Source organism: Sardina pilchardus, chromosome 22, assembly GCF_963854185.1.
Source record: "Sardina pilchardus chromosome 22, fSarPil1.1, whole genome shotgun sequence".
Lineage (NCBI taxonomy): Eukaryota > Metazoa > Chordata > Actinopteri > Clupeiformes > Clupeidae > Sardina > Sardina pilchardus.
The window spans coordinates 18,590,274-18,616,736 of record NC_085015.1 but is presented as its reverse complement, the minus strand read 5'-3'; the positions used below and the strand labels follow the sequence as shown (position 1 = coordinate 18,616,736).

The window sequence follows — 26,463 nt, the reverse complement described above, 5'->3', positions numbered from 1 at the left end:
ATAGTGCCCATCTGTGACACAAAAGGTTTTCTGGGCACTTTAGACAGCAACAATGATGCAGTTTCCCATTTATCTCGTTAGCCTATCTCAGCTATTCCTGGCATTCTCTCATTGTGATGGTACAGATAGCTGTATTCTAAATTATATACAGTGTGGATGGATGAAGCTGAATGGCAAGGACATCAAGGAGCTCAACATGATTCATGAGCGTCCTGTCAGGTCATGATTTGATTTGGTGATATGTTTTTTTTTTTTTTAAAAGAAAAAAGTAAACATACTAAACATTTACTTTTAGATAACAAGATAGCAAGTGTTTCTGGAAAACATCCCGTTCTCCATGTCTTTTCCATTCACCATTCTGTTTCTTTGTAATGCTTGTCTGTAGTTGTTTCAAGCCATAGTTATTTTTGGGGGGGAAATGAAATACTGCCATATGCTTTACCAGTTTAGAAGAATGCTGGTTGGTAAGTACACTGTGTGCTCATGAACAACAACAATGGCCTATGTTTGAACATATGATACATATATATGATGGATTATATATCTACTGTATCTCTTGATCTCACAATGGTTGTTACACAACCTTTGATAAATGCAGTTCACTAGGCCTATAACTGTCCTCCACCAGTGGCAGTGGTTGACCACTTGATCCACACCTCCATCTAGTGGTCTAATCAAACAATGTGCAAATCTGACAACAAAGACACCATAGCCATAAGGCTGTAACAAATTAGCATAACACAATTGACTGTGATCACACAATTTTACGATCGCTAGCTGACTGTATAGTGACGCAAACAGGTGAGGGGTTAAAAAGTTGAAATCTATTGATGTGGGACGTGATTACATTAACAACACACCAAGAGAAAATGTGCTGACAAGCAACTTCTTTATTCACTCAGGCAATGACCAATTTATTAAATAAAAGGGGTAAGAATATTCTATAATAATGTTAAATAGGAGCAGCTAATAAAAACACAGAAGGGCAATAGTAAAACAATTGTTTTAAACATTTAAAAAGTAAAAAAAAAGTAAATAAAGTAATAATTAAAATACACAAAAAACCCCAACATACTGTAAAATGATTATACTAGTCGAGCACCCAGTAAACAGGAGCACACTGTGGAGATTCTTGAAGTAGTCCCAATCTGTGTGCCACACATATAATAATAATAATAATAATAGGGACAACACAGCAATTGTGTTGTTTGCAACACGTTGCTTTTGTTATTTGTTGTGCTATTTGTGTTGAAAATAGCACAGCGTGCGTTGTTTTTTTTTTAACACATCTCTCTGTCCAGATAGGGATAACACAGTTTGTGTTGTTTCCAACACATTCATTTTAAGAGTGTTCCTTCCTGCTATCCAGCCCTCCTCAACATTAGTAACAGTCTTGCCTATCCATCAGGTGCTAATAACTGTTGTGGAATAGTTGTTTATGCTTAATTCAGAGAGTATTTCTTTCCATAATGACATGTTTAAAAATCAGAGAAGTGTCTGCAGTATTAGTATTGTCAACAAACATTTAATAGAGTTGAGATGAGGTCAAAATGTACTTCTCTAAAACGTTTCTGTGAATAGTCTTAATAGTCTTACGTCATCAAAATTACGACATTAAAAAAAGGCACAAATCTTTGGCAGTTTCTGTTCTGCGTGAAGGGGAAATGTTGCAACTTCGTTGTATTCAGTTGCTGCCTCAACATATTTTCCCACGATGTAAAGTAAACCTGTGTATGAAGTCTCATTAAATGGATATTAATTGTGAAATTCATTCATCATAATGCATTCTTTTGTAATACTTTCTTTGAAGCAAATAATACAACAAAGTGACATAAAGGCACAGATGCACAATTCTTTCATATTATCAGTGATGTCTGTAAAAAGGCCATGGTGAGGATGAGTAAGGCCCATTGGCTACTTCTCACGGACGAAATTGAAATTGAAACAGAGGCCCCACTTATACCGCAACTGCAGTCATCTCCCCCCGAGCGGGGTTTTGGTATATCCTTCAGGGGACACTTCATCCACTCAATAGCTGTGGATTTAAAAGGGACCACTTCCGCACCCAGCTTTCCCTTTTCCAGTATCCAGAAGGAGTTGTCCTTGAAGAAACACGTGTCTCCTGTGTACAGAGAGACCATGCATGTCAAATAATATGTCTTCACATTCTCTGACAATAAACGTAAATAAATAAACATAAACAAGCATGATCTACAGTTGCCTTACCCTCTTTATTGGTGATGATGTCATCTGGATCACTGGGCACCCCTGTCCACAGTGATGTGGGTTTGGGGTAGCCCTCGTCTGGCTTCGGGGTCCCCAAATCTTTGCCATTGGAGAAGCCCCAGAACTCTTTGCCACTGAAGAGGAAAGTCCGCCCATTGTGAGCCCAGACGAACGCTGCGTCCACCCTGGTCACGGGCAGCCCATTGCTGTGTGTCATCCCCCACTCGGTTATGGGCCGTGGGTAGCCAGGCAGCGCCTTGGTGTCCTTGAAGACCCAGTAGGACTGGCCTGGTGGGGGGAGATGCAGGCAGAAAGTCTATTTGTAAATACCTACAGAACAGTAATTTCTTGCATATAAGCCGCATTGTGTATAAGCCACAGCACAGTGTTTTATGCAAGATAAAATAAACAAAACCATATTAACACCATACTTACTGCCCCCCTGTATTAACCTCATAGCTGCAGAAATTTGGCAAAATCAATGTACAAGCTGCGGCTAATAGTCAGGAAATTACGGTAAAGGTGATGATCCACAATGTTGCCGTGTCTGAACCGTGTTGTTCGGGGGCAGTTTTCCAGCAATACTGGGCAACGAATTTTTTTCAGGGGATTTTTAATCTTCAGTGGGCTGCTTGTTCCGAAGTGTCCGATCGGAACATCAGGAACTGGTTATGTGATTGCAACATTTCTCATAAATCCAAAAATCATCACCTTTACTGTAGAGGGAGGATAATCTGCCTTTTGACTTTAGGCAGATGCCTTTCTTTAGACATACACACATAAGTGACAAATATCCAATGTACAGTAAACACCTGGTCCTGCATAAGACATTCAAACCAAAGTGCCCTGAAATCAAGCTGTTAGCTTAGCTATCATAAATACAAGAGAGACATAGAGGAAGAGGGAGATTTTGTTATTCCAAATGCATTAATAAGACCACTAAAAATGTTTAAATGTGTTGAAATCAACAAAAAACAAAAAACAAACTGCAAACTGGGTTACAGCAATGACATATAACGGATATTGCATTGAGTCAACACATTGAGCAATAACAACTCCACTGAATAGTCATTCAGACCACTTACCACTGAAGAAGACAATGCTACTGTCGCTGCGCTCGTATGCTGCGTCAATCTTTTCAACGTGTTTATTATTTTGATCATGGAGGCCAAACCAGAAGTTCTTGATGAGTGCTGGAGCATTAGAGAGCAAGGACCCTGCCTGCACTCTCCTCCAAAAGAATTTAGCTGAAAAAGAACACTGGTATTAAACATCAGAAGGCAACAGCACTGGGATTGTTTGAGATTGGGACACATTTAAACTTGAGACACAAGGAATGGGTGGGTTTTAGATGAGTTAAATAGGCTTAAAACTGATGATAGTTTGGCTTGACATAGGGAGGGATGCTATTCCAAAGTTTAGAGGCAATCACTGAGAAAGCCCTATCCTTTTTTAAAGAAGACATTCGTGTGGGACTGTGAGGAGTCGCTGAGAAGATGACCTGAGTGACCTTGGGGCAGAGAAGGTAGTTAAAAGCTCTGTGATGTCAGAGGAACAAATCCATTAAGAGTAAGATTTTAAAATCAATTCTGAATTTGACTGGAAGCCAAGTGGTTTGTAAATGTACAGGCACGTGCAGGTGCTTCTTCTTTTTGATATTCTGGCCACACTATGACAAAGGTGTTTTATTAAGACCTTAAGAAATGATTTAAAATGGTCGGAAAAGGGGTCAAATATGTGACCTTTAAGAATCTTCTACACCACATCCAGCACCGTTTCGCCCGACAGATTTTCCCTGTGCAATGCCATGAACATGACAGAGGTATTTCCCGAGACCTAATGCCTTTCCATCTAATGCTAGACACCTGTCTGTTTTCCAAACGGTTTAGTAATCTTTTTATTTTTAAAAAAGTCACCCTTGACTGGGAGGTCGAGGTTGACTAAGGAGTATCAACATAGTATATTATACACTATAAATATTTTGTTCATAATTAGTTCATAATTAACTGTGGTACTATAAATGCATTACTACCATTAGCCATTCTAAAGTGTTACTGAAAAACGTAATGAACCAATAATAATAATAATAATAATTGAAACGCAAACCCCCCCCCCCCCCTAACTTTGGTACCAGTTCTTGATGCCCGCATGACTAAGCTCGTATGACTGGATGTGCATACGCTATACCCATGGGTGTCTAACACCCTGCTATTGAGATTCAATCTGAAGTTCAATCAGAGGTTGTGGGTAAGAACCTGTGTAATGTGGTTTCACCAAAGAGGATGAAACTGAGGCCATCAGGACAAGATTACATCATGTTGCCGCAACTCTTGCGGTGTGATGCAAATATCTTAGGCAACACCTTGAGAGCCAACTGATAATGTTTTTCTCTGAAAGAAACACTGACGCAAACACTTCCAAAATGACCTTTTTTACCCTGTGGCAAAAATTAAATCTACTCAGGAGCAGTTTGTGGTGTGATGCAAATATCTTAGGCAACACCTTGAGAGCCATCTGATATGTTTTTCTTTGTAAGAAACACTGACGCAAACACTTCCAAAATGACCTTTTTTTTACCTAGTGGCAAAATTTAATCTACTCAGGAGCAGTTTGTGGTGTTTAGACTTCATGTTTTTCTTAATAGCCTTTTTTTACTGTCCAGCACCTTGTTGGCAAAACCAGAAAACATTGCCAATGTATTAAAGTTACAGTTTATAAACTGTTAATGTAAAGGGTAGTCAGACCAGAGTACAGTATACATGTATCTTGCTAACCTTTGAAGAAGAAAACCTCTCCTCTGAAGTCGGCCACTGCATCAAAGCCTCCCACACAGCGATTTGGGACAGATGGGTCTGGTCTAAGAAAAAGAGAACATGTGTAATTGCAAGAAAAAAAAAAAAAAAACAGACAATAAATGTTATTCTTTGGAATTACACACAATGGTGCAATTCAATACTTCTACAGTATTAACAATATGGCATACGTATAACCCAAGTTAAATGCTCTTAAAAGCTGCTCTGTTGGTGTTATGTTTAGCCTGCAAATGTTGATGTGTTTTTGACAGTAAATGGGCTTGGTTGTTGATAAGCTGCACTGTGACATGCCTTTAGTACTTGCAATTTAACATCTCTCTTGTGTAAATTTGGAATATATTTTGTGTATTTGCTCACTTTGGCGTCACACGTGGTGGAGGTGTATTAGGAGGAGATGCGACACCAGGAAGTGTTGGGTTTTTCTCTGTGGCTCCTGACGGGAAAGATTCCAGAAAAAAAGATCACATTAGTGGCCATGAAATCAATACTGCACGTAGTGCTGGATTATTATGCCATAATCAATTAAGCATTCAAAAGCCAGGTGCAGGGGCCCTCTTGTCATTCTCAAGAAAGAATATCTAAGTAAGGAAAAACAGCATTAGTCATTAACCCTTTGAGATGTGATATTGTTCATCCTTCTAGTCATTCTAGAATCATACTGTGCAGATCTAACCTGGGTGTTCCCATCCTGCCTTGCGCTGTGATTTCATTCACGCTGCTAAGGCAGTCTGGAAACTACTGCCCTAATTTTTGACTGAGATAGGGGAGGACCAATCACAGAACAGGGGAGAAAGCAAGACCATGATGAGCTATGCACAGATGCATTTGATAGACATCCGCCCAATGAACGGATCTGGGCATTTTTTTCGAGAAAATGAACGTCTACATGTAGTTGCCAGACCACGTCTCATTTGAGAAGTGGTAGGCGCTAGCCAGGCTAGTGCAGATCTAGAATTTACACTAACTTTTTTCTAGGTATAGTCATGTTCAGTAGCTAGGACAGTCGAGAGTAACAGGAAGCGTAAGGGAGAAAGAAAGATGAGGTGAGGTGGTAAATGACTGTGAATCAGATTTGACCCCCGTGGGCACTTGGACCCAAATGTGGTAATTAATGCCGTCCCTTTATACTGACCATTGACGGCGGTATAAAGCATGCTCTTGAGCTCATTATTGCAATCTGACATGGACATTCTCATCAGATATTTGTCGTTGCACTTTATACTGTGTACCTACCATACATTTGCTGGATGGCTTGCCGGTCGTCGGAAGGCAAGCGGTAGGAGCGGATGTCTCGGGCGGCGGGGCCACCGTAGTAGGGTGCCATGATGGAGCCCTCGACGGCAGAGTGTGCCAAGCCCAGGGCATGACCGAACTCATGCACTGCAACCGTGAAGAGATCCGTGGTCCTGCCACTGGAGTCTGAGACAGTATACAGACACAAAGACAGAATTTGGATGGCTACTAATAAAAGGATGTAAACTGCAGATGTAAACTAGCCTAAGGCTAACTCTGGTGCAATGCATCAAATGTTTTATGTTACATTTATGTATTAATTGCACATTGTCCCGTACAAATACAATTGAAATTGAGTCACTCATCAGGGTCTGTCAAAATACATTGCTTGATTTGAATCTAAATCTGATCTCCTATTCAAAGTATTCAAGTTTTGCTTTGGGCTGGGACACTCTTGAAATGAGTTTGGCCCAGCAAATGCTCTGTCAGAGAGAGTTATAAGGCGTAGTTCATAAAATATGTGTGTGGTTGAAAAAATGTCTGTGATCAAAGAGTAGAGGGTTAACTAGATTGTAGTCTAGATGACCCTAGATTTCGTATGAATGAACACATAGATCATTCTTGACCTAGTAGAGGATTCTAAGCACTGTGCTCCAAAAAAAGGGGATTTCCCATATCCATCCCGACACAGTTCAATAAGACTCTATAACACAAGAACACCACTGTTTCCGAATGCTGACTATGTAAGTATTTAACTGCTCTGATAAGTACAATATGATATTCAGACCCTTACCTTCATAACCCCACGCTTCCTCGTCATCAAAGTGAGTGTCTCCAGAGAGAGCGCTCTCCCCAGGGAAGAAAGCGTGAGCGAGTGTGTTCCCAGGCCCGTCAAACGGGTAGCCGTCGTCATGGTGCGCATGTCTGAAAGACACCTCTATGTCAGCGTCACCTGGGTTCTTCTCGGAGAACTTCAAGGGGGTGACGTCACTCCAGGGTTTAAAGGCGTACCTCATGATCTCTCGAACTCTATCTTGTGATTCTATGTTTTCTTTCCGCGTGGGACTGTTGTGGAGGCTGGAGTTTAAAAAGAAAGATGAAGGGCAATACAGTGGATGAAGTGGATACACGAAAAGTCCTCTCACACTTGAGTTGTCTATGCACGTTTATGCACGTGTACGTCTATGCACGTGTACGTCTATGCAAGTGCCCTTGAGCAAGGCACCTATCCCCTCACTGCTCCCCGAGCGCCGCTGGTTGGGCAGGCAGCTCACTGCTCTGGGTTAGTGTGTGATTCACTTCACTGTCTGTGTGTGTGCTGTGTGTGTTCACACTCATTCTCATTCTCAACTCATTCGTTTAAATTGGGTTAAATGCAGAGAAACGAATTTCCCTCACGGGATCAAAAAAGTATATATTCATTCTATTCATGTGTAAGACCATGGAAACCATGTCTATATTTCTCACCTCCATGTTATTTCTTCCTTCTTCCAGTATAAGTTAGACAAAGCATATCTTTTTCTCCTCCTCCTTTTCATCCTGTCCTCAGAACCCATGATGTCAGGTAAAGAGCACCTCGGCTTTGACATGAGCTTCAAGGTCTCACTGTCTAGAAAAGGAAAACCACAATTTCAAACCTTTGAAACTGTGTTTCAACTCTACCACACCCAAACAGTTTCCGTACCAATTTTTCCAGTTTGTTCAATGCCTCCAAATCTCTGCATCTCTCGAATGGCTTTCTCTAAGCCTTCTTTAGTTAGGAGTTTTCCCATCTTGGGATCCGGTGGAGGCAGGTATCCATAACGACCCAGCCAGTCCTTCAACAAAAAAGTTCTATGATATTATGGTCTTAATTCATGATTGTAATTTCAAGTAAAAAGCTCACACACTCAGCAAGCAACGATATTTAGACAGAGGGAGTTGGTTACCCATTTTAAACGTCTTTCAATTAATAATTTGGAGCTATTCTGAATTTTAAGCAAAAAAGTAAAATGGAAAAGGGCCATTCTCCTAAGGTGATGGAACAAAATTTCCACGCAGAAGAGTATGGCTCAATAACTCACACTTTGTAGTTGCAAAACTACAATAAACTAAGAATCACTAGTAGCAAATAAAATTAAGAAGAACTGACAGGAGACTTACCACACCCCGAGAATACTGATCCGGCTCTGCCTCAGAAATTATTGATAAGGCCAGCATGAACACCATACCGGTAAAGCATCTCAACAGGATCCTCGATGTCATCCCCAGATAGTCAGCCTTATACAAAGGCATGGCAAGTCTCACCGTGGCTATATGGAAACAATCTGCTTGTAACCACTGTTTTGAGACTAAAGAAAAACAATTAAGTAAAACAATTAGTCATATAATATATACATATATATCTATATATTATATAGGCCTAGTCCATCAAGTCAAAAAGTAGCCCATAACTAAGTTAAACTGGAAAACGATGCGCTTAGAACTGAAGACATTTCGGTACGCCTAGGATAATAGCCTTCCTACCAGTGCACTGCTTTGTCTCTCTCCACTTGCTCCTCGCTCTGACAAAGCAGATGGGTTTGAAAGATCAATACGTGAGAGGCTCTCTTCCGGCTTCTTAATTGTGGGTCAGAAGCAGCGGATTATATACTGTGGCGTTATAACGCAGCGCACACAGGAAACATGATCGGTGACGATATTCTGTCCGATGTACTGTACCAATTATCTTAATAGGAGGGGGCGCCAGGATTAGGCTACAGTTTGTGAACAAGACAGGGAATATCTCCCACAGAAGGCAAGGAGGGGTTGTATCACATTATGAACACGCTAATGCAATTCATGAAATCAAGTACACTTCACTACAATGTTACCAAATTAACCACAATGAATATACTTTCACAGACACATTTTTGCGGTTTTTTCGGTGTTGTGTGACATTGATAAGAACAACAAATGCCTGCTATATTAACCATGCAGAACAAGCCCTTCAAATTCCGACATTAACTTTTTTTGGCAATTTCAGCGATGTAGCGTAATAGCAGGAAACAACTTAACAGATCACTCTTACTCAAAACATTCTAGCAGAACATTCTGTCATCATCTAGTTTCACAAGGATAGCCTCAGTCCTTGTTTTGTATTTCCAATGTATTGCAATGTATTTATTTTCAGGCCACTCCAATGCACGGTGAAATAGGTAGTGCAACTTAAACCTTTTAATGTCAACATTCATCTGATCCATTATTGCTGCTTTAAGAAGCTTATATGGCCTGAGTAGACAAATAATGCTTCCATTTCTGAGATATGGGGCAATACCAAGTCCTCACATGTTAGGTCTTCCTGAAAATAAGATGTCATCACGTCATGAGGCCACATGGGATGGGAGCCCCAGAGAGCCCCCCACCCCCACACCACACCGTCAAAAGGGGGCCCAGAATTGTTGTGAGTCACAGAGCCCAAATTTTCTAGCAGCATCCCTGAAAAATGTATCTTTCCTTGTGACACACATCACACTTTAAATGTGAAAAAACACATGACCCAGAAGGTAGCCCTCAGCTCTGTCATCAGACAGATGAGACATGCATACTACTAGTAGTGCATTTCATAAGAAATCTAAGACTTGTCATTTTAGAAGTTATCAGACAGCAGCTCTTACAGAAAATGTGCCATTAAAGGAACACTTCACCGTTTTTTCATATTTCATATTTAACATGGAGGTGTTTGGTCGTTTCTAACTTCATCTCTGTTTGGATCCTAATGAATGAACTGGGCTAGGGAATAACATAGTTTAACACGAAAAAAAAAACGGTGAAGTGTTCCTTTAACGTGTTTGTGATAAATTAGCTTTAGTGGCTCCTTTCCTATTGGGCAGCTCTGCTCAAAATTGTGAGACTCATCTGTGGTCTGGACCCTCTTTGGGATGCTTTACAAGAAGTGGTATCAATATATAATGTGGCTGATGGGAGAAAGCAATGACGGCCAACAACAGGGAAATGATGTGTTCTGGGTAGTGACGAGGTATATACGCAAGGGGTATTTTTTTCTAAGGCAGAGGGTACACATTTCGTCTCTTTACAATTATTTATTGCCTTTTTGAATTCTTATCAATTTGTTTCAGGACTGTATGTGAGGTAAAGGTTTACTGCTTGTATTTGCTATTGGGTCTTAATAGGTCATCAGTCATAAGACCATTTTTATTGGCAGAAATTAACAAAAAAGATAACCTCAAGCGGTGATGGCGGGCCCTCGCACCTGCGGTCTGCGACCCATGACATCTTGGAATCTGACAAAGCAATATGTGCGTTTGTCAAATGCACATATCTGATGTGTGTGCTATTTGTTTTTGCATGTATTCTACAGGGTGGTGCTATAGAGTCCGTAAAGCCACACACTAGGCCAGAGCTCTGTCTGACTAGCGGTAGCAATAACACACATGCCCACCAAATTTGGTTCATTGTCGTGAATGTATGGGTCAACCATAACAGACAACGCGCTAGGTGGTGCTATAGAATCCCTGAGCCACACCCTAGGCCAGATCTCTGTCTCTGAATAGCTGTCGCAATTCTGTCGCTAAGCGCTGCCTTTAGAACGCAGATAAGCCAATGACAGTCCGGCCTCATCGGGACTCGGACCTCAGCGGCATACAATTACAAATTAATGGTGGATTTATGTAGTTTAGCTAATAAAAAACCCAGACGGATAACCATGGTCAAACGATCATCACGTGCTTAGGGAACGTGTAATACCGATAGCCAGCACACCGAGAGGCTAGAAAATGAGGTTATATTACATCAACAGTAGCCTACAAGATATCTCTCACGTTTGCAGCAGGTCGGCATGATAGGCTATTAAGCCAACAACGTGGGCACAGTTACCAGGTTCCCTGTTAAATCCTAAGATGAAAATGTTCATTAGTCAACTACTATATTCTTACTACATTGAATGTTAACATAGACTAGCATCTCAATCATCCACTAGTTAGCTAGCATTAACGTCAGCCGTTTTTTCACTGTGATCTGCTCGCCTCTACTAGGCTACTTTAAGTCAACTTCTGTATGTATTTTAAAGTTTTGAATATACCCCTCCATAACATAATTAAGTCCCTTTTGATAGCTTCGGCAGGAAATGAATCATCAAAACGTCTTTAAAGCCTGCTTTGATATAGTGACAGCTGTCGTTTTCCATAATGTATTTCTAATCAAGTCTGGTTTGTTTGTCCGAGGTTTTCACAGTAACGATGGGAGGAGGGGCTTAGCGACAGGTCAATTCCACATGTTGCCAAATTACAAGAGTTTTATTGCATGCCAAGTTGGTGAAAAAAGGCAAAACGTCACCCGGGTAAGAACGAAAAAACTATAAAAAATCTGAGCAAAAACAATAGGGCCTTCATAGGGATTCAGTGGCCGCACCTCGGTGCTCGGGCCCTAATAATTCAATGTTATGTCTGTCACTGCCATGTCCTGTGTGTGTGTTTGTGTCTGACAGGAACAGAGTGAGAAAGAAAGACATTTGCAGGGTGACCAGCAAAGCAAAGGACCTATACTATCTTGCTCACAACTGTCTCTAGAATGACTTGGGAAGACCCCAAACTGTCCTCTTTTCTTGACCTCTGGTAAAGGCCTATCTCCATTAATGAATGTATTGTGCCATCTTGAAAGGCTAAGCATATTGTTAAGTTATATGCAAACTGTAAAAAAACAAACAAATTCCTTCACCAGTTCAACTCTTATTAAGTATTCATGTTGTAACATTGGGCCTGCCAGGGGGCGGTGTGTGGTGTGAGATCTGTCAATTGCAGTTGTCTCTCAATGTCTCAGACTCGAGAGCCCTGCATTTAGCACTGTGGTGTCGTCAGGGAATTTTGAGGTGGACTTACCCTAAAGTGGTAAGTTGAAGACATACCATACCACATGTGGTGACTACTGCTGGACTATGATATTATAAGACATGACCATGACGCTACAGTAGCCTACACATTCTGGTCAGGAAGTGGTTTTTAGCAAGAAGTTGGCATTGTCGATATCCCACTGAAGAGATCATTTCCGTTATTTTCTGCTTTGGTCGGATCGTACAACGGAATCGATGAGAAAATTGTTATCACACAGTTTCATCTTTATTAAAGGGTTAGGTCCATCCACAAAATGGGTTCACTGTTGAAATACTAATGTATTTGTCACACAAAACAAACACTAACATATTTATCTGATTTAGAAAGACACTTAGACAAAAATGAAGTCAACTGAAACAAGAGGAACACCAAAGGTATTTTTGTCACCAAATCTTGAATTTCTGATGCGCAATATGGCAGCAAAATGAACCTTTATTTTTATTTTTTATTGTTTTTGTAAGTACTAAGTAGGTGCAATCTTTAACATCCCTATTGTTTAGTCCTCATCTCTCAATGTGTTTTCCTCTGACCTGAAAATTCTACTTTTCATAGATTGTTGGTCCCTTTCATAGTCCATCAGTGCAAAGAGCATTTTTGATTAACTTTTGCTGATGGAAACCAGTGCCTTAAACATTAAGGCTATTAACTTGGAATATTTGTCCTCTGGGGCAGAGACCTACATGACAATATTCAGACTTTTTAGTTAATGTTACCAAATAAATTGACAAATTACAGTTAGCATTCTACATAGGTCTGTGTCAACTGTGATGTTGGTTTTTACAAAGCAGAGTAAAGCAAAGAAAGCCAAAGAAAGCATATTTAGCTTTGGTGTCTAATATGACCTAATTAAGTCATATCTTTGACGCCATGATGAATTCTCATTTTTTTAAGAGCCATAAAATATTGGCCAATTAAGTATCAACCTGCAAAACAGTAGGCTATTCAAAAAGCATTGTTTCCACAATGCAATCTGTAAACATACAGTATATTTGTTTTTCTATTTTGTCCACAACGTCTTATGTGGAGTTGGTGTGCTCTGTGTATGTAAGTGTATAATACCACAGATTGCACCTCTATGTCACTGTTATCAAACAATCACTAAAAAAACAGATGATGATCATGTTACTGGATGTTGTGGTACAACCCCCATGCATATTGTATAGGGTTCTGTGTAAATTAGAACACTTTGATTGTCATGGATTATCTCCTTTCTACCTTTGATTGTCACTTGCTGGGTGTAGGCCATGCTTTTGGATTCCCATTTGGCAAAGAGAGTAAGTGCTGATTGTCAGTGTCTGAGCCTTGTCCCATTTGAAATATGCTTGTTACAGTTCGGAGGTTACATTCCCGCTCTCTCATATGAAACATCTAGATTGTATATTACAGATTTATACAATTCTATTAATGTTCTAAAGCTATCAAAATATTTCATTATGAGTTAGCTTCTTAAAGGATATCAATAAATTCACAGTATAGCTGAACTCTCAAACATAGAGAGTGTGAAAAAAAACCCAATAAGCTTTTCAGAGTGAAAATTAGCTTTTCAAAGCTTCTTTTCCAGGGGATTTAAATGTCTGCACATTTTGTAAACAAGCCAAGAAGTGTGGACGAGGAGATTCAGAGGATCTCCACCGTATCAAACCTAAACACTTCATCTCGTGACTAATTCAATATAAGTTCCTCTTTCGGTCCTCACGCATTTCTTGTTTTTCATGAGGAAAAAGTCTCTTGCTGACTCTCTTCCGCCGTTGCGGTTTGGCTGTCTCAGGGCATCATTGCAGACGGGCCCAGTACTGACTGAGGCTCTGGTTCATGTTCTGCTCATTCCCTGGCACCTGCACAGGCACTGACACACCTGGGGAAATCAAACCTGTGAGAGACAAACAAATATTTGTAAACAGATTTGTAATCATTTAGTGAGTGTGTGTGTGTGTGTGTGTGTGTGTGGCAGAGGAGGGGGGGGGGGGGGGGTCATTTTTATATAAAATAATTGAGACGTAGTAAGATTATTCTGACAATGCAAAGCACTATACCGATTGTACATGAAAAATGCTGTCATGTATGGATTCCCAAGAGTCCAAGCTTTCAAATGGTGTATAATATTACTATGCTACATAGAAATTTGGTGCATACAGTTGATTTTGAATGCTGGGGGGAGGTGTGTGTGTGTGTGTGTGTGTGGGGGGGGGGGTTGCTGTGGAAGGCACACGGTTCCATAACATGTTAACACCTCACTGGATCTGGTACTGTACATATCCAGCAGCTTTTCAACTGGCTCAGGTATCTTATGGGTTCTCATATCACTGCTACGCTTATTTCACATGTGGAAAAACACCTTCCTACAAAGATGAAAGTAGACATCCTACGTATGCTTACCCGACCATGCATGCTATTACACTTACTATTTGAATAGTATGTATTTCAATGTAATCGTATCTGCTAAAAAAAACTTTAGCTGTCCTTCCTGCCTGATGTTGGTGTGAATCTCAAACTGTCTCTCTGATATATCTGCTTGGATGAAAGAACATCACCTCCAGCTAAACATCTCTAAGACTGAGCTATACCAGTCTTCTCAGCCGAACAAACCATACATCACATCGACATCAAAACGGATACTCTCTCTCTCTCTTGCATCTACCAAGGTGGCAAGAAACTTGCGTGTCATGCTTGTTGACCAGCTAACCTTCTCTGACCATGTTGCATCTGTCGTGCCGCTTCACCCTATTCAATATAAGGACAATCAGACCGTACTGTACCTAACCAGGACACCCAGACCAGGACAATCAGAGCGTACTTAAAGGGACACTTCATCGATTAGCATTAAGCTTTGTATCTTTAGAAAACCAGTCATGTTTTTGAATGGTCATGCATCATTCCCTCAGTTTGCCTTGAGATGGGAGAAATATGGATTTCAATGTTGGACTTCCTGCTTTCAATGATGTAAAAATCATCAAAAACGACCATTCAAAAACATGACAGGTTTTCTAAAGATACAAAGCTTAATGCTAATCGATGAAGTGTCCCTTTAACCAGGACAACAAGACCAGGACAATCGGACTGTACCTAACCCAGCACGCCGCTCAGGTCCTAGTACATACTGTACCATGGTTGCATCACACCTACTGCAACACTCTCCTCACAGGCCTTTCCGGCTTGTGTGGTAAAACCGACAGATGGTGTAAAATGCAGTTTCAAATGCAGTCCATTCGTGTTAGCTTCCATTTGATACCGTGTTTATGTATGGTCCTTGTGGTTGTGGAGCTATTGAACATTTATTGTGGGCATGTTGTGTTGACAATTGGCCTGAAATTGCAGTCACAAAAAGAAATGTTCAACTTGACAACCATCCTAGAACTTAGAAAAGAATAGGTGGTCAGCTTGACATGTTCACAGAAGTCTTAACGGAAGCCCTTTGAAGAATTGCTCACATGACGTCATAGTTTCCATCCATCGTCTATTGCTATTTTTGTGTCTGCATCTGTCTTTAAATAGGCATTACGGTGTGGGGAGTGAGCGCATGTTATAAGCCTTTATTAGCCATCTGTGCAGTTTTGTCTCACACTTCTCACTTATTTCTGTGTGCGGTTATACCATGCATGGTCAAGGAAGCATAGCCTACGTAGGATGTCTACTTTCAGCTCTGTGTAGGTGTTGTTTCCCAACGAAATGCATATGCATAACAATGAAATGCATAACACCACTGCAATACACAAACCCAGTAGACAATCACCAAAACATTTGCAGAAGGTGCCTTTCCCCCCCCTGTTGGTTTTCTTTGTTTGTCTGTATGCTTGTTTGCTTTTGGAAGCTGAATGTTGTTATTTCTGAGTTTCTTGAGCATTCCCTTTAAGAGTGAGGAGCGCAACATCAAACAGCGCATTGCAATTGTGACAGTCAGCGTATCTGAAGGAATCTGCTTGAATGCAAGACAGTGTATGCTACACCAGGATTCCAGTACACCTTGCTTTACTAAAACATGGGTGTTACTCGCAGAGTAAGGCATACAAGCATCTGCACACGTCTATTATTTGAACTCATCCAAACTGAAACTAACATGTTCAAATGACTGATGAATGAATGAATAAAAATCCACAAAATCCCCATGAGTCATTGCGTGGGACTCGTTGTTAAGGACTGCTCACATTTTGTGAGAGTACGCCTTCAAAATAGCTGTGCTTGTAGGCGCGTAAAGCTTTAGACAGGTTTGTAATGATTTTTAGTGGGTTTAAGATACCGATATTTTCTTTGTTATAAAATCTGGACAATCAGGCGTCAAAACATCTGACCAGATGTCTGGATGGACAATGGACAGAGGGTAAGAAAACAGAGCTGTGCGACTGTCTAGGTTTTAGGAAAGTGTTTCTTCCAGAGCCATATATGTACAGTATCCTACCCGAGTTCCTAGCGCCCTATATTGGTCATAAACACACCTCCGAACCAATCCCTTGGCAGAACTGCACTGAACGTTCCAAACACAGTTGGCGGTATACTCTCCCAATATAGGGCGCTATGAGTTCCTATCTGAGTGCGCCCCCTACTGGAAATCAGTGTGAACTGTGTGAAGAGAGTGCAGTGGCGCTGAGCAGGACTCACCTGTGCTGCTGTTGGCTGGCGGGGGAGGGGGGAGGTGGGGGGAGGGGTAGGAGGACGAATCAAACGTGCGCGGAGCGGAGGGCATGCATGCATAAGAGGGGGTGGACTGAGGAGGGATGGACTGGGATACGGAACAAGGGAGAATGGGAGAGGAGGAGGAGGAAGAGGAGGTGGAGGAGGAGTAGAAATAAGGACAGGTATGAGTGGCCTCAGGAGTGGAGGAGAGGAAAGTGGGGATGGAAAAGAGAGGAGGAAGAGAGGAAGCATGGAGAAAAATAAGATAGAAAGACATTTTCGATTATGTGAGTGCTATAAAGCCCAGAGCAAATGCAATGTTAACGATAGCAAAGGTCATCTAAGAGGAGGTGTAGAATTGACTGCACAGGAAAATTAAATAAAAGGTAAGGTTCTACTCTACAATTCTTTACAATACTCCACAGCCTTGAATCTCACTATTCAAATATCATATATATAAGAGACATATTTGTAAGAATATCGCCCTTTTCTTTAAAAGATATTTTTGTGCATCACTACTGCCTGGGTAACTTTACTTGTATCAAAGTGACCACAGGATGGCACTAGTCAGCCACGAGCTACTGGTAGATGAGCGAGCAAATGACTGTTCTAATAGAATACAGTATTTTAAATCACGTGTCATAAAAAAGTATCTCTAATATTTAATGCACAACTGTACCTTACAGTTGGGTTAGAGTTATGCTGATATTGCTAGTTATGACATGCGTGGAAAAAAGGTTTGACAGTAACACTGCATAAAGATGAGGAAGACAAAGATGTTTTGATGATGATGATGACGACGATGATGATGACGATGATGATGATGATGATGATAATTATAATGATGATGATGATGAACATACACTCACCTGAATAGTGGAGTACACTGAGAGTGAACTATAGCCAGAAAGGGATGACTCACTCTGACTGAGCATGGAGCCTGCGAACCACAACACACAACACCCACACCACCCACACACCCACACACACACCCACACACACACACACACACACACACACACACACACACACACACACACACACACACACACACACACACACACACACACACACACACACACACACACACACACACACACACACACACACACACACACACACACACACACACACACACACACACACACATTAACAGTGTCATGTCAAAAGAATCTGATCATCTAATCTGGTCACAGATAGTCAGTTGTTTCCTGTATTTGCATGAATAGACTCTTGTGTTGTCGTGTGTTCTCAGCCTAACCTGCACTGCTGCCATGTTGCTGTTGCTGCTGCTGCTGGTACATCGCGTTAAAGGAAGTGCTCAGTGGGGTCTGAGTACAGGAAGTCCCCACCCCGCTCCTTCTCTGGTTGCGCAGTTTCTCCTCCCTCCTCCACTTAGCTCTTCGGTTGGAGAACCACACCTGTCAATCAAGCACATGACCACAAGTCCGTTAGTGCATCTGTTACTACAAAGAGCAGTGATGTAGGAGCGTTCCGTTGTGTGCCATGAGGTAATGTGATGGAGTACAGGTTAATGGTGAAAGGGTTGAGTGGGTTTAAGTAATACCTGAATCCGCGCCTCTGGTAGGTCGATCTTGTTGGCCAATCTTTCCCTCGCAAACACATCTGGATAATGGGTTCTTTCAAATTCTGTGGAGACAAGGTTTGGATTAAGGCCAAGAAAAAAAGAAGAAGAAAAAAAAACGGCACAGAGCACTCTTTTATAATGCATCTAATTGCCAAGTGAGAACAGATACACTCTTATATGAGATGTTTGTGCTTCTCAGAAGATGCTTTTGTCCAAAATGACTTACAATAACAATTAGAGCGGTAACTAACAAATATTTTGATAGTCGATTAATGTGGCATTTATGTATTTATTATGTATTTATTACCTATAAAAAGGTAAAACATGTCCTCAAATGCCTTGCCTTCTCCATATGCCAAAGATATTTAGTTTAATGTCCACACGCTCATCCAGAAGTGATAAAAACTGGGTGCTCGACAGATATGTCAGGAAAGAACGATAAGTCCGCCCACCGGAATATGCTCCTTTGCGTTTTTTTTTTAAAATATCACCACTTGTAATGTTTTGGGCCCAAGCCCTTCCTCAGACACAAGGTATTTTCCTTAAAAACGGAAACAGATTACAACATTGCTTGGTCTTAATCAATAAATCAATTCATTGTTGCAGCCGTAACAACAATACATATTACTGTATCGTTCCAAATAATAGTTTGATGTTAATAAACCCTGACTTCATGTCTGTTGATCTTTTCTCATTGACCAGCATTTTATGGGGTTTATTAGGTCAGTCTTATACAGATGCTTCATGCTCCAAAACAATTATACTCTCATGAGACCATAATATGCTTTTTCAAATTTTAGACAATACAAGGTTGTGATAAATATGTAAGCAAGATGGGTTAAGTTTGCAAGCAAAACTAACTTTTTTTTTTAATTATGGCAATAACAGGATTATGAACCGCAAATCATGGAAAATCTTAAAATGGCATAACACAATATACAGGTACATTTTCAAAAAATGAACCCTGATAATCTGAACAATCTACCATCCCAGAATATAATCCCCATACCTATGAATTCTCACTCTTAAACTACTCCCACTGGGCAAGTACTTATCAACATATTAATTGCTGATCTCACAACAGAAGATAGAAAGATATGCCTCCCTCTCCCCTCATACCTCTCAGCCCACAATCACAGAAGAATTCACAGTCACTGCAGATTCAAAGAGAAACTTCCCAATTAGTGCCTGCTTTCAACTGCCATCATGTTGGCAGAATCCAAGGGAGTCCCAAGACCAAATGCGGTAGACAAACTGATCATTTTTCTCGCAACAAAATAGCAATGACATTTACAACACTGTGGTCACGCTAGTAAATAATGACAATAATTTACTCAGCCTGTTCCAGGAGTGAGCAGTTGAGTGAGAATGCTACAGTTGCTTTAGTCAGTTTCATTATTATGAAAATGGTTTCACAATGGCTCTGACAATTCACCCTAAAAAAGACTACACCCTGTCTGCCCTTTAAGGTAACAACTGGCTTTGTATTCTACAAGACTGCCCCCTACAGGACACAACAGCAGCAGCAGCAGCAATGGCGGTGAGCTCCTGACCTTTCTCCAGGGCCTCGATCTGCTCCTGGGTGAAGCTGGTGCGGTTCCTCTGCAGCTTCCTCTTCAGCTGCAGCCTCAGCTGTGACTCCTCACCTTCATCCCTCTCGGCATGCACTCCCCCTCCTCCTCCTCCTCTTCCTCCTCCACCTCCTCCCCCTCTGCCTCCCATGGTACCTAAGCCTCCTCCTCCTCCTCCTCCACCTCCTTGCATGACCCCTTCTGGGTCTGCCAGGCACCCATCTGAAACTGGGTCACATGAAGAGAGAGGGAGGTCATTATGTTTAAGAGCAAACGTGTATCAACATTTGATCACATGGTTTGGATCAGTTAGCAGCAATGATAGAAACAACTGGCTTAAAAGTCAGTCATGCTTAACACCATAATTAAAAAAAGGATACAACTAAAGCGTAAAACAGCTTTTAAAAAAAAATTCTGAATGAGCAAGAAAACAAATGTATGTGGAATTTGAAAATAAAACTGTAATAAATAGACAGTGTTAGACAATTCAATGCCAAGGCAAAAATAGAATGTGCTATCTGGGCAGAACTATCCAATTAATATTTCAAAAGAGGAAAGCTGCAATTGCCCCAATGTGATTTGTGAATTAAAACTAAACTTGCTAAACTACTGTTAAGAGCAGATTCAAATAGATTCAACTTTAATGTCATTGTGCAGAGCACAAGCACAAAGACAACTAAATGCAGCCGACTGTCCTACTGAACAGGTTCTGTAAAAAAAAAAAAAAAAACACCTCTGAATTCCTGATCCAGATAAATGTGATGGGAACCAGTGGAGGGAATTGATCTCGGCAGACCTCTAGCTGACACATGCAGTTGCCGAAGTCATATCATAGCATGGCAACTTAATAAACAATGGGATATACTGTGTATGCAATGCAATATGCCTTGAGAAATACTTCCGTTACAGGTAGATAGATCTAATAAAGTAACATCTCCAGTTTGAAAAATCCAATCCCACACCGTACCTAATACAGCTATATCTGAGAGCCTTTTTAGCGAATATGCAGGTAATTCATAAAACAACACTTGATTGGTTTTATTTACATTTCCCAGTAACATCACAAACCATGCCAGTTATGTCTGGTGCTATGACATGTGGCGCGCTCTCTCACCTGAGGTGTGCTGTGGTGGCATGTTGGCCTGCTGGTGGTACCAGTCGTTCGGCCCGTTCCAGTTTGATCCATTTTGTAGATTCAGCATGGTCAGCTTTTCATACATTATACACTACCCTCCCTCAACCTGTCACAGAGCAAAATATCAGTTGTTGTCTGTTAACTGTTGTCTGTTAAGATTCACCATTATACCATTATAATTTGCACTAATAGTCCATTGATACAATCATATGATTATTGATTAAAATGAAACGGCGCTATAGACAGAATAACTATAACTATTACGTTTGCAGTAAGTTTCGAAGTCTTCTCAAATCATTATACGCTGACACTTCAGCTGAAGATTCACGGTGACTTTCACAATGTCTCCCACACCTGAGAGGACCTCCCTTCACAGAAGGTAAATCATGCAATATACAGTATTTGCACACAATATTGTAGCTTGTTGCAGTTTTTTCTTACATACAGTTCTACTATTGTGCGCCTATACAATGACATCTCATTAAAATATGCATGCTTTGGCATGTGTCTGAATGATAAAATCTATCCATCTATCTATACATCTACAACAGACAGTTACAGATCAGGAGAAATACCATTTCAAAGTATAGGAAACATCCAACACTTTAGATAACAAGGACTCCATATACAGTACAACACCTGTCTCTAAAGGCTAAGCACAGGGTTCCCAGGCCAAAGTACACAATCCACCCAAAGAGTTCTTTGTTAAATCTCTCAGACACAAAAATACCTAACGTACTGTACCTCCCTTTTCCAGTAAACCGCCAGTTCAGTTTTACATGAATATGTTTACATCAGGGCTCTATATAGCAGCATGTAAATCAGGTAGATAGTGGCATGTAAATCAGGTAAATAGTGACATACGACTTAAACCATCCTTACATCGCAAGGTAGAAACCTTTTCACTCAAGCACTTACACTACACATGGGATTTTGTCTAAAGCCTTACATAACAGATAATACAGATGATTTCTGTTTATAAAAACAATTCCATCACTATATTAGCACCAAAGTATTATGATGCCACTCTCTCTTTGACTAATGACGGTGTGTAGAAGATGTTATTCATTAAAACGAACAAATTGAACATTCATAATATCACAACAATATTTTTGACTCCTGAGGCATCAACATCTATGCCTCTGGGACCAAAGAGGACGTAATGACTTAACTGATGACTTAATTGATGTAAATAAATGAGTGTGTGTGCGTGTGTGTGTGTGTGTGTGTGTGTGTGTGTGTGTGTGTGTGTGTGTGTGTGTGAGAGAGAGAGAGAGAGAGAGAGAGAGAGAGAGAGAGTAGGGTTCGAAGTAAAAGAAAGAGACAAGAGCATGGATTCACACATGGCTGGCATTGGAGTGGATTAGCTTCACCGTGGTGACAGATGGAGGGGGAGTGGGTTACATGTACAGAGTAGTCACTCGCATGTTGTACAATTGTACACTGACATGGACTACAGGGAGCTATGGAGTATCACTTCTGGTGGTATACGAGAGACCAAGACAGAAAGAGAAAGAAAGATTGAGAGAAAGAGAGGGAGAGAGAGACATAAGAAAGGGATATAGACTAGCCATCATATGTAATGCCACTTTGTAACATAACAGCAGTTGTTCTCATGGGCCTAGATTCCAATCCTGATAATAAAGCGTAGTGTTCAGAGAATGTCAACAGAAACATGTGTAGTGTTAGCCGTAAAGTATCAAATATAGGTCTTCGTCTGTGCTTATAATGATCTGAACTGAATTGATTTGTTTTAACATCTTTTCGCAGAAGATAGTTCACACATCTTTATAGGGTGATAAAAAAATGTCACCCATAAAGTGTTCCACCAGTCTCTAACCATCCAAGTTACACATTGACTTGAGAAATAAAACCTGCGTATCTTCACCCACAAAACAAGTACAAAAGAAGGAGTAAACTCACCAGCTGCTTGATCACGCATAGTTGTGCAAACAGGGAAACATCTGATGTTCTCCTTTCCTCTCTCTTCTATTCAGCCATTCGTTCCTTTCCTCCTTACGCAGCTTTGTTGACAATAGAGCATACATGCACACTGAGGAGAAGAGAGGGAGAGGAGAGAGAAAGAGAGAGAGAAAGAGGGAGAGAGAGAGAAAGAGAGGATAGAGGGAGGGCTCCAGAGAGAAATGCGTCTGCGGGCACTTTTGTCCTCGAAGCGATGAAGAGAGAGAGAGAGAGAGAGAGAGGGAGAGAGAAGAGAGAGAGAGGGAGAGAGGAGAGAGACATGGAGTGAGAGAGGGAGAGAGAGAGAGCGATGGGGACAGAGAGAGAGAGAGAGAGAGAGAGAGAGAGAGAGGGCGAGGGACAGAGAGTGGGAGAGAGAGGAAGAGAGAGGGAGGGAGGGAGAGGAAGAGAGGAGTGACACAGTGAGTCAACATCAGTGTCAAGTTTGAACTTAATGCCAGGGAGAGGCGGGGGGAGAGAGGCCACGATAAAAATGAAGAGATAATGGAATAGTGCAGGATGGAGAAAGGGTAGAGATTGTACATAACTTACTGGTATACTCAATATGAAGTTGCTTAGAATATTCATCAGAAGAATTTAAGCCATGGATTGAATTGTTTTACGGTTATATACAACACATTATTCTATAACCACTTCTCATATAAGCTTGCGTAATTGGAAGCATTTCTCAGCTTCATACTTGAACTTCAACCATATATTATGGATGTGTGAGTGATGTATGCTTAGTGCTCTTTCAGCTATTGCAAACCAATGGCTCCCATGGGCCTCAAATGGATAAATACATTTTAAAAAATTCAAAAATGCTAAGATTTATCAATATGGATAAGATGTAAGCTATTCACTTGAAAGCATCAAATGTTAACATAGAAAATAAAATCCATACCTTCCCTGTGGAATAGATTTGTGTCACAAACTCAAAACACACACAACGAAGCATAATCTTAAACCTTGAAGAAATCGTGTTTGAAATGTAAGACTAGAAGAACATTCGACATTCAGAATTCAACACTGATACAAATAAAATCAGGGCTATACCCTAAAACTGGACGGAACTGGACTCTTTTTAGACCACACCGTTGGCCCGTTTGTCTACATCGTTTTTATGCGGACCACCCTGTAAGTCTCCATTCATAAAAACCCCTCGTGAGATTTGATTTACACTTTCTTGCTGACCACACATCTCTGACAAAACCACTGAAACCGACCGCCGTTTGGACCGAAGTTTGCGAAAGTGAACGGCAGAAACAGTGAGAGAAGAGGGTATAAATAAACATCTCCATGGAGGGGAGGAGAAGAGGGGAAGAGGGAGGGGGAGGAGGTGGTGGAGTGGAGGAGGAGGGGTGGGAATGGGGGATGCCAGCTTATTTTATTTCCGGTTGACGAGACTTTGCGCTCCCTTTCTCTCTGTCACTCCCTCTCTCTTTCTTTTCGTCGGCCCTCCCTCCTTTTCTCTCTCTCTATCTCTCTCTCTCTCTCCCTCTCTCTCTCTGTGATGCTCGGAGTTACGCGGTTCTCTCGGCTGCTCTTTTTGCTCCTCTCATATGTTCCTTAGGTTCTTGTGTTTGCCATGTACTTTTAGATTTCATTTATTTCCTCTGAAATGTTCCTCTGAAAGACAGGGCCAAGAGAAGAGAAGACAAAAGACAAAGATAAAGATAAAGTCTTAAGAGACAAGCCTAGAAAAAGAAAGTGAGAAACGAGTCTAGACCCAGCCTAAGGAGGACGGTTCTCACACTCCGTTAGAATTCTATAGGTCACACCCTTTCCACAAAGGTAGGTTCTCCAATAGGGTGTGAACCTAACGAATGTATAACAAATGAAAACATATTTTAACATAGCTAACATTTCATAAACTGATACAAAACATGCTCTCATTCCTTTGCACTGAACTTGATTCTCTCTCTTCCTAGTCCCTGTTTGCCTGCCCTCAGGGGGGGTTTCATCCAGTTCCTGTGTATGTGCTAACCTATGTGATCTCAGTGCCAATACGATGTGTGCCCACGGGTGTGTGTGTGTGTGTGTGTGTGTGTGTGTGTGTGTGTGTGTGTGTGTGTGTGTGTGTGTGTGAGAGAGAGAGAGAGAGAGGGAGAGAGAGTTAGTGAGAGGGAAGGGGATGGAATGAGAGAGAGTGTGCGTGTATGAGTGTGTGTGTGTATGTCTGTTTACGCGTGTGTATCTTACACAGATTCATATAGCTGCAGGCCATGCTTTTTTTTTGGATCTTGTTAGTTCATTTCTGTCACCCTCTTCTCCTCTCTCTCTCTCTTTCTCTCTCTCTCACACTCTTCCTCTCTCTCACATCTCTCTCCCTCTCTCCTCCTCTCTGTGTCTCACTATCCCTCTCTTTTTTGTGCTGGAAGGGGTTGGATGCTGAGGGGAGGTGGGGGTGGGGGGGGGGGGGGGGGGTGGAAGGAGGAGTGGTCACCATAGCAACGATGCCACGACAAATATTCATCAAGTCTGTAAAAACAAAAACGAATCGCACTGCTTCAGCCATTGAGGTTCCCAACCCAGGACCCAGCCCAGAGTATCTCAACACATCCATCCCTTTCAGTTATCCCCGACTGATATGAGGGGTGCTGGAGCTTGAATGGATCACCAAGGTGAGCACTCCCACTCACAACACCTCATCTGTCAGAATCATCCACTCTCCTTTTCACCACCCCATTATGATTTATGTATCAAACCGTCCTTTGCTTATTCATCTTTGTGTCCCTCTCTCTTTCTCTTCCTCTGTCTCTCTTTCTCTCCCTCTCTCTATCTATCTCTCCACAGGTTCTTCTTTTTTGTTTTTCACTCTCCGTTTTGTAGCCTCAGGCGACAGTGGAACTTGTCTTCCTCACTCCCTCTCTCCATCCCTCTCTCTCTCTCTCCTTCTTTCACTCTCTTCATCCTCCATCATGAACCCCCCACACCAAACACCCCCCACCACACCACACCACCCCACCCCACCCCACGCTCTGTCCCTGTCACCTTCAATCGTGCTGTGAAACTAGACACACTGCCTAAGGCACTGAAAGGGAGAGAGACAGAGAACGGGAGTAGAGAATGAGAGAGAGAGTAAGAGAGAGAGACCAAGAGGATGAGAGAAAGAGAAAGAGAGAGGGAGAGAGAGAGGCAGAGAGATACAGCAAAAAAGAAACACAGAGACCGCACAAGGGAGAAAGAGAAAGAGAAAGAGAACGTGTGCGTGAGAGAGAGAGAGTGAGAGAGAGAGAGAGGAAGAGAGACAGACAGACAGAGAGAGTCAGAGACAAACTGTCAGGTATAGGACAGACAGGGACACAAGAAAAACAGCAGGGGGTGGACAGGTGGAGAGACGTCTGCGAGTCAGGGGGAGACATCCGTGAGAGACTTAAGGACGCCCTTCATATGAAAATGCTAAAGCAGATTAGCGACGAGGGGAAGGACCGACACAGCGTGACAGGTTCATTTGAAC

The 26,463-nt window shown here is 41.5% G+C and overlaps 2 protein-coding genes across 2 annotated transcripts in view; both read right to left on the bottom strand.

The window, feature by feature from the left end:
* Positions 1 to 872: 872 nt before the first annotated feature.
* Positions 873 to 8,874, bottom strand: mmp25b (matrix metallopeptidase 25b). The gene is made up of 11 exons (XM_062526743.1): positions 8,778 to 8,874; positions 8,415 to 8,602; positions 7,957 to 8,089; positions 7,740 to 7,881; positions 7,066 to 7,349; positions 6,273 to 6,458; positions 5,397 to 5,472; positions 5,001 to 5,083; positions 3,312 to 3,473; positions 2,227 to 2,514; positions 873 to 2,122 (listed from the first exon to the last, which is right to left on the bottom strand). Exons 2-11 carry the CDS (start codon positions 8,544 to 8,546, stop codon positions 1,857 to 1,859), a joined length of 1,752 nt encoding a protein of 583 aa, XP_062382727.1. The 5' UTR covers positions 8,547 to 8,602; positions 8,778 to 8,874; the 3' UTR covers positions 873 to 1,856.
* Positions 8,875 to 12,606: 3,732 nt separating this feature from the next.
* Positions 12,607 to 26,463, bottom strand: part of LOC134070403 (paired box protein Pax-6-like) — a 26,356-nt gene continuing 12,499 nt past the window's right edge. The window contains exons 2-10 of the mRNA XM_062526748.1: positions 22,965 to 23,191; positions 21,021 to 21,147; positions 20,063 to 20,134; positions 19,889 to 20,014; positions 18,315 to 18,397; positions 18,009 to 18,168; positions 17,617 to 17,687; positions 16,733 to 16,853; positions 12,607 to 14,009 (exon numbers count right to left, since the gene is read on the bottom strand). Of these exons, the coding sequence (XP_062382732.1) occupies positions 13,912 to 14,009; positions 16,733 to 16,853; positions 17,617 to 17,687; positions 18,009 to 18,168; positions 18,315 to 18,397; positions 19,889 to 20,014; positions 20,063 to 20,134; positions 21,021 to 21,126 (837 nt within the window). The 5' untranslated portion in view covers positions 21,127 to 21,147; positions 22,965 to 23,191 and the 3' untranslated portion in view covers positions 12,607 to 13,911. The remainder of the gene's footprint in view (positions 14,010 to 16,732; positions 16,854 to 17,616; positions 17,688 to 18,008; positions 18,169 to 18,314; positions 18,398 to 19,888; positions 20,015 to 20,062; positions 20,135 to 21,020; positions 21,148 to 22,964; positions 23,192 to 26,463) is intronic.